General features: G+C 36.1%; 1 protein-coding gene across 1 annotated transcript; it reads right to left on the bottom strand.

The window, feature by feature from the left end:
- Positions 1-5,073: 5,073 nt before the first annotated feature.
- Positions 5,074-9,484, bottom strand: LOC149266061 (disease resistance protein RPV1-like). The gene is made up of 4 exons (XM_089394783.1): positions 8,766-9,484; positions 7,320-8,418; positions 6,860-7,210; positions 5,074-6,749 (listed from the first exon to the last, which is right to left on the bottom strand). Exons 1-4 carry the CDS (start codon positions 9,332-9,334, stop codon positions 5,109-5,111), a joined length of 3,660 nt encoding a protein of 1,219 aa, XP_089250909.1. The 5' UTR covers positions 9,335-9,484; the 3' UTR covers positions 5,074-5,108.
- Positions 9,485-13,276: the final 3,792 nt, after the last annotated feature.

Below are 13,276 nucleotides of genomic sequence, written 5' to 3'. Positions count from 1 at the left end.
TTAGGTAAGAACATCTCAAAGATTTTGGCTTCGGTAGTGAAATCTAGCTTCTGATAAAGCCGGGTGAGGGCTTCTAAGGAGAAATGAGCATTATTTTCCACAGGGGGAGCTAGCATTATTTGGTTTATAGACTGGGCAGTAATGGGAAAGAGAATGTCACCAAATGGGACCATGATAGCTCTTTGGGTAGGGACATAACATGCCTGACATTTTCTAGTGAATTCAGGGGCTTGGAAGGTCAGAGCGAAGATATAATGGGGAAGGTTTGACTCCCAGAGTCCAATTTCATCAGTCTGGTCTGCATGCTTGTCTTTCAGCCAACAATATAGCTCTAAGAACTCGTAGTCACACTAGGTTTCATTAACCCGATAATCCATATCGGCTAAAGGGATGTGATCTAAATCTATGGAGGCATGGATTAATGGATTAATAGGTTCATATTGGGTTTTCCTCTTTGGAGGCATGATTGTATCAAATGTAAAATAACAGTAAGAGGAATGATGGCTTACTGAGAATCAGCTCAAGTTGAATGAATTGTTAGGGGAATAGAAACAAAATGCTGACAATTTGGATCAGGTTCAGTTCGAGGAAATACTCTGAAAATGGTTGTTGTTTAAAAGTTGTCAATTAAAGAGAATAAGCAGTGAAAGGGAGAGAGGAGATGCTTCCAAAGATTTGTAAAGGCTGAGAAGTGAAATATATACGAGGTGGCAGGGGACTGTTAAATTTGAATAGTTACCCGCGAATTGTGAATTTAATGTTGAACGGTTATTTTTGTCGGGAGACCATTTAAATGGATAAGGGCTAGGTGACGTGGCGGGAGGTGAGTGACAGAAACGTCGTGGTGGGGACACAGTAAAGAGGACAAGGGGAAGGCGGTTTCGGAGGGGGTATAAAGTGGTAAGAAGTATCAGCCCGGGGAGGGGGGGTGCGAAATGCGAAGAGGGTGCCACGTAGGGATGGGGCCGAGTGGGAGAAACAACTTTTTTGGACCCCCCCTGGGTGGTAAAGGCAAGATGGAGAGAGGGGACCGAAGAACCATATGGACCGTGGATCATGAGGGGGAGAGAATCTTGATGCTCGAAAAGCGCTGTCCTTTAAAAAAATACGACAAAGAAGGCTTTGTCGACATGCGCCTTTGATTTTATATTTTGGACTTAGGACAAATGTTAGGAATAAAGACATGTAAAAAACACTTTATTCCATCCTACTCCTTTGCCTTTTTTCATTATCATTAAAACTTAGGATATAAATGGCATAGACATATATTTATAAAAACAACTATTTTACCTCCCCTTAACTAAACTAACATTTATTCTTCTAAGGGGTGCATTTGGACTAGCAAACCCACATTATTTTCTTTTATAAAAAAAGAAATTTATAAAAAAAGAAAAACTATCCAAATCCTATCACTTATTTCTCCTATTGATTCATATTAAACAATTGAATCAATGTCATTTTATACCTAACTATTGATTTTCCAAGATTATACTGTTTGGAAAATCTTTATTCTCTAACCTAATTTATAGAAATTTAAACAAGTTTAACCATGATTACACTGTATGATTAAACAAATAGCTAGTCATTGTGGCATTTTGAACAAGTTGCACACAACCTTTATTTAGTAATGATGAAGAAAACTAACTATCAGTAGTGGCATTTAGACTTGCAACACTTTCAATATTATTTCTTTTTGTTATTGTTTTAATGGGGTTCAATTTTTCATTCTTTTTCAATATTTTTGTTTTTCCTCTTTTTACTTATGCCCACTTTTCATTTTTTATTCTATTTTTCTTTTATTTGGAAATCATTGGAGGATTGACAATTATTTATGGTATAAGACTCAGATAAAATACTCAAACACCTTGAGATCCTTTAAGTTATAGGACCCGAAGGGATGCTCTCAACAAATTGACAAATATGCTAGAATAAACTAAATCCTAAAACAATTAATTTAGACTTATAGAACATTAGGATTAGGAGATTAATAGACCGACCCTTCCCTTAGTACTCCCTTGATGAGAATACAATGCTTGAGGATGGTTCAAACGTCTATTCTCCATACTTCCCCACAGGGAAAAATCTATGCTTGTGGAAGGATTGATCAAACCTTCAACATAGTCCCCTTCAACAATGAATACTATTCCTCAAAAGAAGTTGGCTGATAGTTACATTGGGATCCTTTATGACATGATACCATGCACAAGGTTGGGTTGGTCATCCCCTCCTTACAGTCTCCCCCAATGAAATGACTAAGGCTTTAAAAAGGGCCAATTGACCCTTTCTCTCATGCTCCCTCGTGATGTAAATACTATGATCAAGAACAAGTTGGTTGATCCTTCCTTGAGTTCCCCTTTAGTGTATATTATGCATCAAAAAAGGTTTGATGATCATTCCTTCAAATTTTCTATGACATCAGTATTATGCTTAATGGTCAATGCAATCTTCCCTTGGGTCTCCCTCAATGACAATACTGAATTTGAGGAAGAGTTAGTTGAACACCCTTAGTACCCCCACATAGTGAAAATATTATGGTGAAGGACCTAGGATATTGGTTAAAAAGAGGATCATACCCTAAACAACCCTTCCCTATGAGCCCTTATATTACAATATTATTCCTAACAAAGGGTTATTAGCTAACATATCCCCATTCATTGTCTTGATGGAAATATTATGCGTGAGGAAGGCTTGATCAACCCATCTAGTGGATATCCTATGACATGAATACCATCCTTGAGAAAAGTTTAGTCAACCCTTCTTTATGTTTCCCCTTCATCAAAATAATATGATGAATCTTTCTGATAAGTACTCAAGGATGCACTTGAAATTTGAGTAAATTATAAAGGGATATGTTGAAAATATGATTTTAAAAAAACTTTCTTTTTCTTTAAAATTTCATCTCTTATTTTATTATTTAAATTGTTATTTTATTATTTTTAATGGGAGACCCATTTTAGACATCAAAATTCCCTTAATTGAAGACAATAGTTCCCATGTGATAGAAGTATAAGTTCAAAAAAAAAAAAGAGAACATATCCATATAATAGATTTGGAAACCTAAAAAATATAGAACAAACCCCTTATGACAGCTAAGGAAGCTAGCTTTGATATCAACTAATACAAAAATAATTAGTTTAAATGGTTAAAAAACAAAGAAATCATTATTAATTTTTTAATAATTCATCAATTTACATATGAAATCACAATCTTTATGTCTCCTATATTATTATTAGTTCCTATCAATGGCCAAGGCTATACCAATCAATTTGATCATTATTTTGAGTTAGTTATAAAAATATTTACCTATTTGTTAATTTATAATATCAGATAAATATATTTTTAACTTTATTTTTGTAATATATTCAAATTTTATGTTTATATAAAAATTTTATTGGATAAAAGTCAAAAAATAAAAAACAATAAAATTCAAAGAGGAAAAACAATGCCCATAGAACTTTGAATTGAAAGTGAATGAGTGTATTGTTAGGGCACTCCATGTTCAAAAAAAAAAAATTAACAACACTACCTATTCACATGAACTTGATTTTGAGTGGATTTAAATCTCTTTTTATTTTAAAAATATACAATTTAATCCCTCTTTTTAATAATTATAATTGAATAATTACCTTTAAACAAAATGTAATTAATCATATTTAATATTCATCATGTTTTTTCTAACTTAACTAAAAACTACACTAACATACGCCGCCCCCCCCCCCCCCCCAAACAAAATGTAATTAATCATATTTAATATTGGTCATGTTTTTTCTAACTTAACTACACTAACACACATATAAATCAATATTCAATCTTAACAATAATTTTACTTCTTTACTTCATTTGCTCTTTATTTCTACACCAATATATTACATTTGCCAATTTAGCTTAACATTTATATCTAAAATAACATAGACATGTTATAAGGCTCAATTCCATATTAGAATATTAATCTGAAAAACTTGTTTATTCAATGCATAATATGATCATTACTTTTCACAAACAAAGATTATTTCAAATGCTTTCATTTCCAAAAGGCATCCTATTTGTGTTTCTAGCCATGAAAATGTATGGAAATAGTACTCATTTTTTTTTATAAATTTTATATATTGTAAATAAAATTATGGAAATATAACTCATTTATTTATTTTTAATTAAATTTTATATATTGTAAATTAAATTATGTTTAATATAATTTTTTTAATGTTAAAAAAAAAAGTAAAGAGATATTAAAATTTAATGAAAGAATTATTTTTGAATATTTTGAATTGAATTGAAAATAAATGAAATATTATTAGAGAAAAAATAAAACAAAAATCGCAATTTTTATTAAAATTGAGTTAAAAGTTTTCATCAAAATTTATTTATTTTAATAATTTTTAACTTTTTCATTTGGTGTCTATCCGGTTTTGGATAGATGTTGATGAAGTGTTTTGCTAAAACACTTCTTAATCTGAAGTCATAGATGTAGTCCTGCCAAATTACAAAAAAATCCATTTGATAACATTAAATTGCAAAATACTATTTTTATGAGTTTTATAGCTTATTTCTTAAAAAGTGAGTTTTATAGCTTACTTATGTCTTAAAAATGGCTCCTTAGTTACAAACCAACTTAAATGATTAACTAATAATATTAATAAAACCTTTGTCTAAAACTAATCAACTTATTAATGAGAAAATAATTTTGAATTAAAAAATAAACTAGTTTCTTATGCTTAAACTAATGTTCATTTACATTATCATTAATAAATAAATATTTTTGAATTAAAAAATAAACTATTTTCATTTTTTAAATTTAACATGATCACCGGCTTACCTATATAATGTTTTTTCAAGAAAGAAAATAAAATTTTAAAACAAAAATAATTTTATGTAAAGATTTGGTTATTAAAATATGTTTCTCTTTTAAAATAACACCTCTCACCAAAACAGAATTTGACAACAACGAAGTGTTCGAATGGTTGGAGTTTTGAAGTTTTGCCATCTATCTATCAACTAAATTAAATGAACCCACTTACTACCAACCAAGACCAACGTCACCAAAACAAAGAGACAAATGCAATAACCCTTAACATAAAAATATTCAAATATACTTTCCCATGCTCTTAATTTCACATGCTCTTCCATTTTTTTGTTTTTCTATCCCCCTCACACTCTCTCCCTCCACAAATAGCGGACCACAGCCTCTTCATTTTGCTTTCTTTTACATATCTGAATCCCTTCAATCGTTGGCGCAACTGCTCCAGTACTCTCCCGCGCCACTGCAGTTTGGGACAGTACCTTACTCTAAGACTTTTCAAGGACATTAAATGTTCCACACCTCGCAGCTCTTCTATCTCAGCGCATTCTTCAACATATATAAATTGAAGCTTTCTGAAGTGCTCCAACCCTTGCATGCACTTGAACTTGGGGCATCGTGTAACCCACAAGAAACATAAATTTTCCAAAGCTGGCAACTCTTCTATCTCAGCGAGATCAGCAACAAATAGGGATCGAAGCTTTGTGAGGTGTTCCAGAGATGGCAACACTTCTATCTCATCACAACCACTAACAAGTAGTGTTCTAAGCTTTGGGAGGTGTTCCAAAGCTTGTATGCTCTTGAGTTTGCTACATCCACTCACAAACAAGAAATCCAAAGATGATGTCCACGTTACAAGACTGGTGAGCTCCTTTACATTTTCACAATCATAGATACCACAAAGCCTTCCTATCTGCCTCAATTCCTTACAGTCAGACAACCAAAGTGTCTGAAGGTTTCGGCAAACTCCTTCAGGAAAGCTTACCTCCCTTATCTGTACTCTAACCAAAAATACCTCCCGGAGCCTCTCCAAACCAAAGATACATTTGCCATTGGAGTCGTCCAATTCATTCAACGCTGCTACTGTTTCTCTTTCTCGTTCTGCTGTTTTAAATGGAAGTTCGCCCAATGGACAATCTTCTATGCGAAAGTATTCGAGATTGTTTAGCAGGAGAACATCCTGTGGTAACTTTTGTATCCCACAAGAAACCAAACTCAACCGTGTCAGTCGAGTCAACCGTCCAAAAGTACCCGGCAAGCATTTCAATCGCGGGCAATTCCTCACCCGCAAATCCTTCAAGCTATTGAGGGAACCGAGGGAAGATGGCAGCACTTCCAACAAACGGTCCCCTAAATGGAGTACCTCCAAGTTGCATAGGTCACCGATACCACTGGGCAATTCTTTTAACTCAGCATCCACTAAATATATTTCTTCCAGGAATCGTTGATGTGCGACCTGGGGAGGCAATTCTTTCACCTCGGAACAACATGAAAGATCCAAGAATTCCAGCGTGGTAATATTTCCAAGTGTCTCTTTGGAAATGGTCACATTCCTACATTCCTTCAAAGACAGACGTTTGAGTCGAGCCAAATTCCCAAAAGAATTTGGCAGCATCGCCAGGCGGGAACAATAAGACAAATCAATGGACTGGAGGTTTGGTAGCTTTCCGATGGAATCAGGCAGCATCTCCAAACTGGTAGCATAAGACAAATCGATGTGCTGAAGATTTGTTAGCTTTCCCAGCGAATCAGGCAACGATCTCATTCTTGTGAATTGTCTTAAGACCAGGCATGTCAAAGAGTGCATATAACAAAATTCCTCTCGCAAAGTTTTGATTTGGACAGTCCCATCATAATCCACAACAATCTTTGCAAGGTACTTCAGTTGTCCAATCGACTTTGGAAAATCTGAAAAGGGAGCGTAGATGTTTAACTCTCGCAACTCGAGAGGCGGCTGCAATGTCCACATTTCCACTGTAAGAAAGATTTCGAGATGATTCTCATCTACAAATTGAGATTGAAATCGAAATAAAAGAATAAGTATAAACACGCAAAATTGCGTACCTGAGATTCCTGTTGCCACAAGGTCTTCAATCTGCTTCCTCTCACTTCTAAAACTCTTAAATGTTCCAGGGGAACCCAAGAAGGCAGGGAAGAATAGGGGCATTTATACCAGCGGAGCCATATAAGATGTGGTGACCGCACCCTCCTCAATATAGCGTCTACATAATAATCTTCACTTGCAAGAATTCGCAAACCATGATAACGGTCTGTATTGAACAGTGCCCGCTTACAGTTTTCCAACAGCTCCTGACTACGCCTTTTGTACCATGACATTTCTGAACGGACACCGAATCCATAATGAAAACCGTCTACACGATGAACCGTCGAAATCCCGCGAACTTCGGTTGTGACCTATTCAATCATAAAAATAAAAGATACATAGTATCCAGGGCACAGATCTTGCGTTGAACAAAACAACTTTAAAAATTTTGAACCAGAGAGGAATGTTTGAATAACTTACAGACCACGACGATTCTTCAAATAACTTATCAACATTGTTATTGTTGGTGGCGTGACACCAAAGACGATGGGGAATTGTTCTTTCCGCAGCAGTATATCTTCCCATATCTCTAACCTGATCATGCATTGTTATCCGCTTTCTGCTGTCCAGTTCCAGAAGACACTTGCTCTCTATATTTGAAATCCCCACCGCTCCCCATATCCTTTTTGCTGTATCGATATCTTCTCCTATAGAAAAGCAGGCCATATCTAAGAATATTTGCTGGTACTCTTGGTCGAGTGAATTATAACTAATTTTGAGCGTTTCCCGTATGTCCGCGGGTGGTATCTTGTGAAAATCATTCAATAGCTCTTTCCAATATGTGTCATCTCTTCCACAAAGAAGAGCCCCAGTAACTTTCAATGACAACGGCAATCCATCACAGGCCCTTACAAACCGTTCCACCAGATCTACAAATCCTGGTGGTGGATGTGGCCGATTGAAGGCATATGAGCAGAACAACTCTTGGGAGTGTGCTCTATTCATCCCGCTGAGCTTATAAATGGATAAATCTGCTATTTCTGAACATAGGAGAGCATGCTTGTCCCGACAGGTAACTATTATCAAGCTATTGGAACTAAGAACATCCCTAACTGGTAAGAATGCATCCAATTGATCGGCCTTCTCTACATTATCTAAAACTATCATTGCATTACAACAAGCTAGGTAACGTTTAAGGATTATCACACCTTGGTCCACAATCTCAATTTTAATATCCCTGTGTGTCAAGTCCTTAATGAGCTTCATTTGCAAATCAACCAGAGATTTTCTAGCTGCAGTTTCACTAACATCAGATAAAAAGGAGGATCCATCGTACTCAGAGCACCTACGGTTGAAGATCTGTTTCACCAAAGTGGTTTTCCCAATGCCACCAACACCTACAATTCCCACAACCCTGGCCTGGACGTCACGCTCCTGCCCCTGCTGCGACAGCACTGTACTTTCAAAGTCTTGTAGCTTATCATCCAAACCAGTTGGATATTTAGCCACAAAAAGTGGTGTTTTTGGAAGTTTTTTCAATACGTTTCGCACAACTTCATCCAGGAGCTCCTGCTCGTTCCTGGATGAGTAACCAATGAGAAACGCTTGGGTAAATATGAAGTGTTGGTAGAGCAATAAGGATAACAATCATACATCTAACAACAACACATATGCACTATGATTTATTCTGAAAAACCACATGGTGGAAACATCAGAACATCCCCAAAACTTGTGACATGGGAAATCCCCAAATTTGGTCACATGTAATAGGATATACTCAATACCACAGGTCTCTCACTGATTCAAAGTACCCGAAACTACAACTGTTAACCTAATAACTTTAACTCCTTCACTTAATCAAATTTAATTAATATCAAATACCAATCAAGGAACTAAAACGGACACGAAATAGTTAAAAATGTTTACCCATTAAAGCCCTTCAGTTCGCAACCCTTCAGATTTGCGACATGAGAAAGAGCAGCTCTCCAGCCTTGAATGGTAGCGGAGTCGTGGCGTGGCTTCTCTCCATTAGTTTCAGGGTCGCTGCTTGTCTTCTGCTCGAGTTTTTTCAGGGCTTCAGCGTATGCTCCCTTTTTGTCGTTCCATCTGACCTCAGAAGGCTCGACATTGAAAAATATTGGAACAATGGGAGCCCCGGACTTGAGCATAAGGACTAGTTCGTCGAGGCACCATGTCGATTCCGCATAAGTCGGAGAAAAAATCGCGATGTGCACAGAAGCCACTCGAATAGCGGCTTCGATTTGAGACTTGATGTCGTGTCCGGCCTGCAGTTCAGGCCTGTCAAGAAACGGCCACAATCCATGTTCACGAAGGCGCTTGTCGAGATGGCTAACGAAGGTGTTTTTAACATCGGGTCCCCGATGATTGATGAAAGCATCATATCGGGGACAAGAGGCATATCGGGGACAAGAGGTGGAGTCAGAAGACGATGACGCATCGCCCTTCTGTTGCGGTGGGGTGGATAGGTTTGCCATTGCAGAATAACCGCTGACACAATGAATAAGATGAATAGGTGAGGCGGTTATTCAAAACTGGAAGCAAGAAGCTGCAGCAGAATCCGAGCCAAACGAGTATTGTATCTCACTATGGGTGGAAAGGATGTGCTGTATCTCGACCAGTATTGTAATGTTATTTTACAACCCCAAAAAAACGAGCAAGGTAACAGGTTTCTTGCTCGGAACATTCGCGGAGGTTTCTTAATTGAAATATATTCGAAATAATTAAAAGTTCCACCATCATGAGACTCTTTTTCTTGCTTGGCACATTCCAGGAAGTTTCTTGACTGAAATATTCCAAACCTACCTCTCACTTTTGTCACGGGAAACACGGAATGTGCATACGTGTTAGAGGCATTATTATAAACAAATTTATTGTTGATTTTTCTTGGTTCATGATGGAACATTGTTACTAGGGTTTCGGGTAGTTTTTATCTTTTGGTTTCTCGGGACACCCTTTATTATCTGTAATTTGTAAATTGATTTTTATTAATAAATTCAAAATCCAAAAAGCAATTGCCCACGAATCAATAAATTCAGTGTTAATAAAAAATGTTATTTATAGATATTTCTTCTTACTTACATTGAAACACAATTCAGTAAATTTTATTTGATTTCTTTAAACAACATTCATTTAGTTGATTTTTTAATATATAATTAAATTTTATTTGATTTCTTAATATAAAGTTAATAGCACAAAAAACAATTATTAAAAAGGTAGGAATCTAATTTCACACATAAATGTTATTATTGGATGTTTCTTCTTACATAATGTCATTATTAGAGTAAAAAATCTAATATTACAAAGAAACGTCATTAATGAATGTTTATTTTCTTTAATTTTATTTCTTTTTGTTTTATGATAGGTGGTCCTCTTTTATGGTTATAGCCACTTCTATTTATTGTTTCTTCCCCAATAGCTTAAAAAGTCAATATTAGAAAACATACATCCAATATTACAAAGAAATGTAGTTAATGGATGCTCATTTTTTTTAATCTTATTTTACATTGATTAGCTATTAGTTGTGTTTGACAAAAAAAAAATACACCTCCTTCATAGTTTAACATTACCAAATGAATTTTATTAGTTTTTCACAATATTTAAATTTATTTATTTAAAATCTAATTAGTTAAATTCTTATAACTCTTATTTTGTAATTATTACTCATGTACAAATATAATTAATAAAAAAAACTACTATACAACCCAGTGCCCATACTTCACTTTATAATGAGATTACAAGTGGTCACTTGCAGCTTTGTCCTCTGCTTCCTCAAAATAAAACAAATTAATGAAACTCTAATTATCATTGACAACATAATAAAAAACTCCCTTATAATTCATCAACAGCAAAAGTGGACACCACCGCCCATTGGCTTTTACAAGTACTAAACATTCTATCTAAACACGCCATCGCTTTTCTTCTGGCATACCGGTGTCTTCACTGATTGTGGGTGGTGAGAAAGTGCAAGGCATGGGAACCAACCGTATAGAATTTAAATTAAGTAGTTCAAATAATCTGCAACCATTGGTTTGGCTTCCTTTTTCTCTTTATATGTGCAGATGGGTGCATCTCATGGCATTAAAGCTTAGCATTTAATGTGATTAATTCTTAATTACAATGTTGACTTGTATACTTATTGGATATGGTTATTATTAAACTGATTAAAGGTTAACCTCTATGACATGGCTCGTCACATTTTTCTAATGGAAAGGTTTTTTTTTGGAGTATTGATGCTTATATTTCAAGTTAAAGGTTTGAATGCATAATCATGTCTAGTCCGTAATTCCCACTATTATGGTCCTCAAGGTATTCATCTTAGGACTCACAAACAAGAAGCTTGGAACAAGCTCACCTAGTGGTTATGTGCTAAACAGGGACATAGTTCAAATAATTGTCAACAAGGGGTAGAATCCAAACTACAAAGAGGGAAAAAGTTCCAAGAAAATGTTAGAAAGTACCAACAGGATAAGAAAAAAAGAGAAGAAATAAATCTAGTAGTCCAAATCCATAACTACATAATGTGGTTTCAAACTACATAAAACTGAAAATTGTCCCAATATTCATATCAAAGAAGAAATAAATGTTATGGGGCAAAATTTGTAGCCCTGGTTAAAAATCGATGTAAAAATATATAAGAGCACGGTGATGAGACATGTATTCCAACCTCAATGGTGGGAAAAACATCCTAGTGGGTGTTCATTTTGGTTATTATGGCTAAGGAAATTGGCAAAGGTAAATGCTTAAAAAAGGAAAAAAAGGCATTTTTGGCACATTTATTTATGAAAATAAAGGAAAATATGAGAAAAGGGAGGTGAAAGGTCACAGGTTGCATGGGAGGAGGAAAATGATGGAAAATAATGGAAATGAAGAAAATATAAGCCTCATTAATCAAAATGCTTCTGAGAATCAGTGGGCAAGCTTGGTCAGTTCAATTTTGGAGCTTTCTCTGCATTCTCTCTCTTTCATACTCTTGGATACTTAGACTTTTCTTGGAGCACTCTTGGAGAGTGTGGCATACTTGGAGTTTTGGATCAAGAAGGCAAGGGAAGAGCAGGAAAACACAAGAGGATATTTGGATTAGCTGCTACAACGGGTTTTTCTTGTATGTATCCAGTTGCATGTATGTTTTCCTCACTAGTTTCGGCATGCATGGCACATGCATGTGGTTTCTTAGTTATGGTATGTCATTGGCATGAAGGATTGCCTAGATTGATAGTGGATTTTCCTAGCTTTGCCATTTATTGGATAACCATCATTTTGTGGGTTCGTTTCTTTGTTTTTTTGGTTGGTTCTCAGGTTCCTTGGCTTGGGTTGAGTTACTAGTTCCTGGAACCTTGGTTGGAAAAAATCTCTGGAGCCTTAAGTGGGTTAAGTTACTAGTCCTAGAGCCTTGGTTGGACAAATGCTCTGGAGCCTAGTACATGATGTGGGTTGAGTTACTAGTCTTGGAGCCTTGGTTGGACAAATACTCTGGAGCCCGGCATAAGCTGTGGGTTGAGTTACTAGTCCTAGAGCCTTGGTTGGAATAAAAAATCTTGAGCCCTGGAAGGCTTGGATAGAGAACAATATGATGATAATTTTTTGATGTCTGACCATGAGGTGGAATAATTGTTTGATGGGTTGAGGTGGTTGGCCTCCGGAAGCCTTGGATGGTTTTGTATTAATGTGTTTTATGAGATCCCACATTCATGCTTGAAATATGGCACATGAGTGAATGGCTGAAGAGATATTTGGCTCAGCCATTCTATAGTCGGGTGGAAGATGAGTATGAGACCCTTATGCTTAGATATGTTGTTTACACTTGTAGATTACATGTTTGTGATATGTTTGATGAAATGCCTATCATGGATAGTAGGGGTCTAGTTAAGGGCTTGTTCAAGCATTTGCATTTGCATCATTGTTATCTTTATGTTCCTAAGGTGTCATTCAATTCTGGGTAGTAACCTGGGCTCTGGGCCTTAAAAAGTGGCTCAAATCTTGGGGACGCTAGCACAACACTAAGAAAAATAGTCCCTAGATGTTTGCATGCCTTGTCATGACAACGTCCAAAGCCTTCTAGATGTTATCAGGCCCATAGCATGGGAGTGTATAGAGGTCAAGAGGCCTAAAACCTCAGTGGGACATAGGGGTTGGTTACCATAAGTGTTTGGGTGATCGTAGGGGTCCTGTAGCTGATATGGAAGTTATGTATGATGTGTTTCCGTCGATTCCATTTCCTTAATGTCACCTAGGATGAATCCAATCATAGTAGCCTCTCGTCACTTCTTTAGCCCAGTTGGCTAGTTACTTGGGTAGATGTGAGAGGAGGGTGTTACAGAGTGGTATCAGAGCATGGTTCACCCTGACTAGATGGGGTTTTTGTTGGTAATGCATTCATGTCGATTGCATATGTGTTCCTTATGCTTGTAGTCCACATG

Source organism: Pinus tabuliformis, chromosome 6 (assembly GCF_031772625.1).
Source record: "Pinus tabuliformis cultivar Carrire ecotype Pingquan chromosome 6, CPIR1, whole genome shotgun sequence".
Classification (NCBI taxonomy): Eukaryota; Viridiplantae; Streptophyta; class Pinopsida; order Pinales; family Pinaceae; genus Pinus; species Pinus tabuliformis.
The sequence above is the reverse complement of the archived record's forward strand: the minus strand, read 5'-3'. Positions and strand labels throughout refer to the sequence as shown.

Bases quoted from the DNA above. Each gene is read 5' to 3' on its own strand.
- LOC149266061 (XM_089394783.1), bottom strand. From the start codon at position 9,334: ATGGCAAACCTATCCACCCCACCGCAACAGAAGGGCGATGCGTCATCG. The intron at 8,419-8,765 runs GTAAACATTTTT...TTACTCATCCAG, and splicing joins GAACTGAAGGGCTTTAATGG to GAACGAGCAGGAGCTCCTGG. The intron at 7,211-7,319 runs GTAAGTTATTCA...ATGATTGAATAG, and splicing joins TTGAAGAATCGTCGTGGTCT to GTCACAACCGAAGTTCGCGG.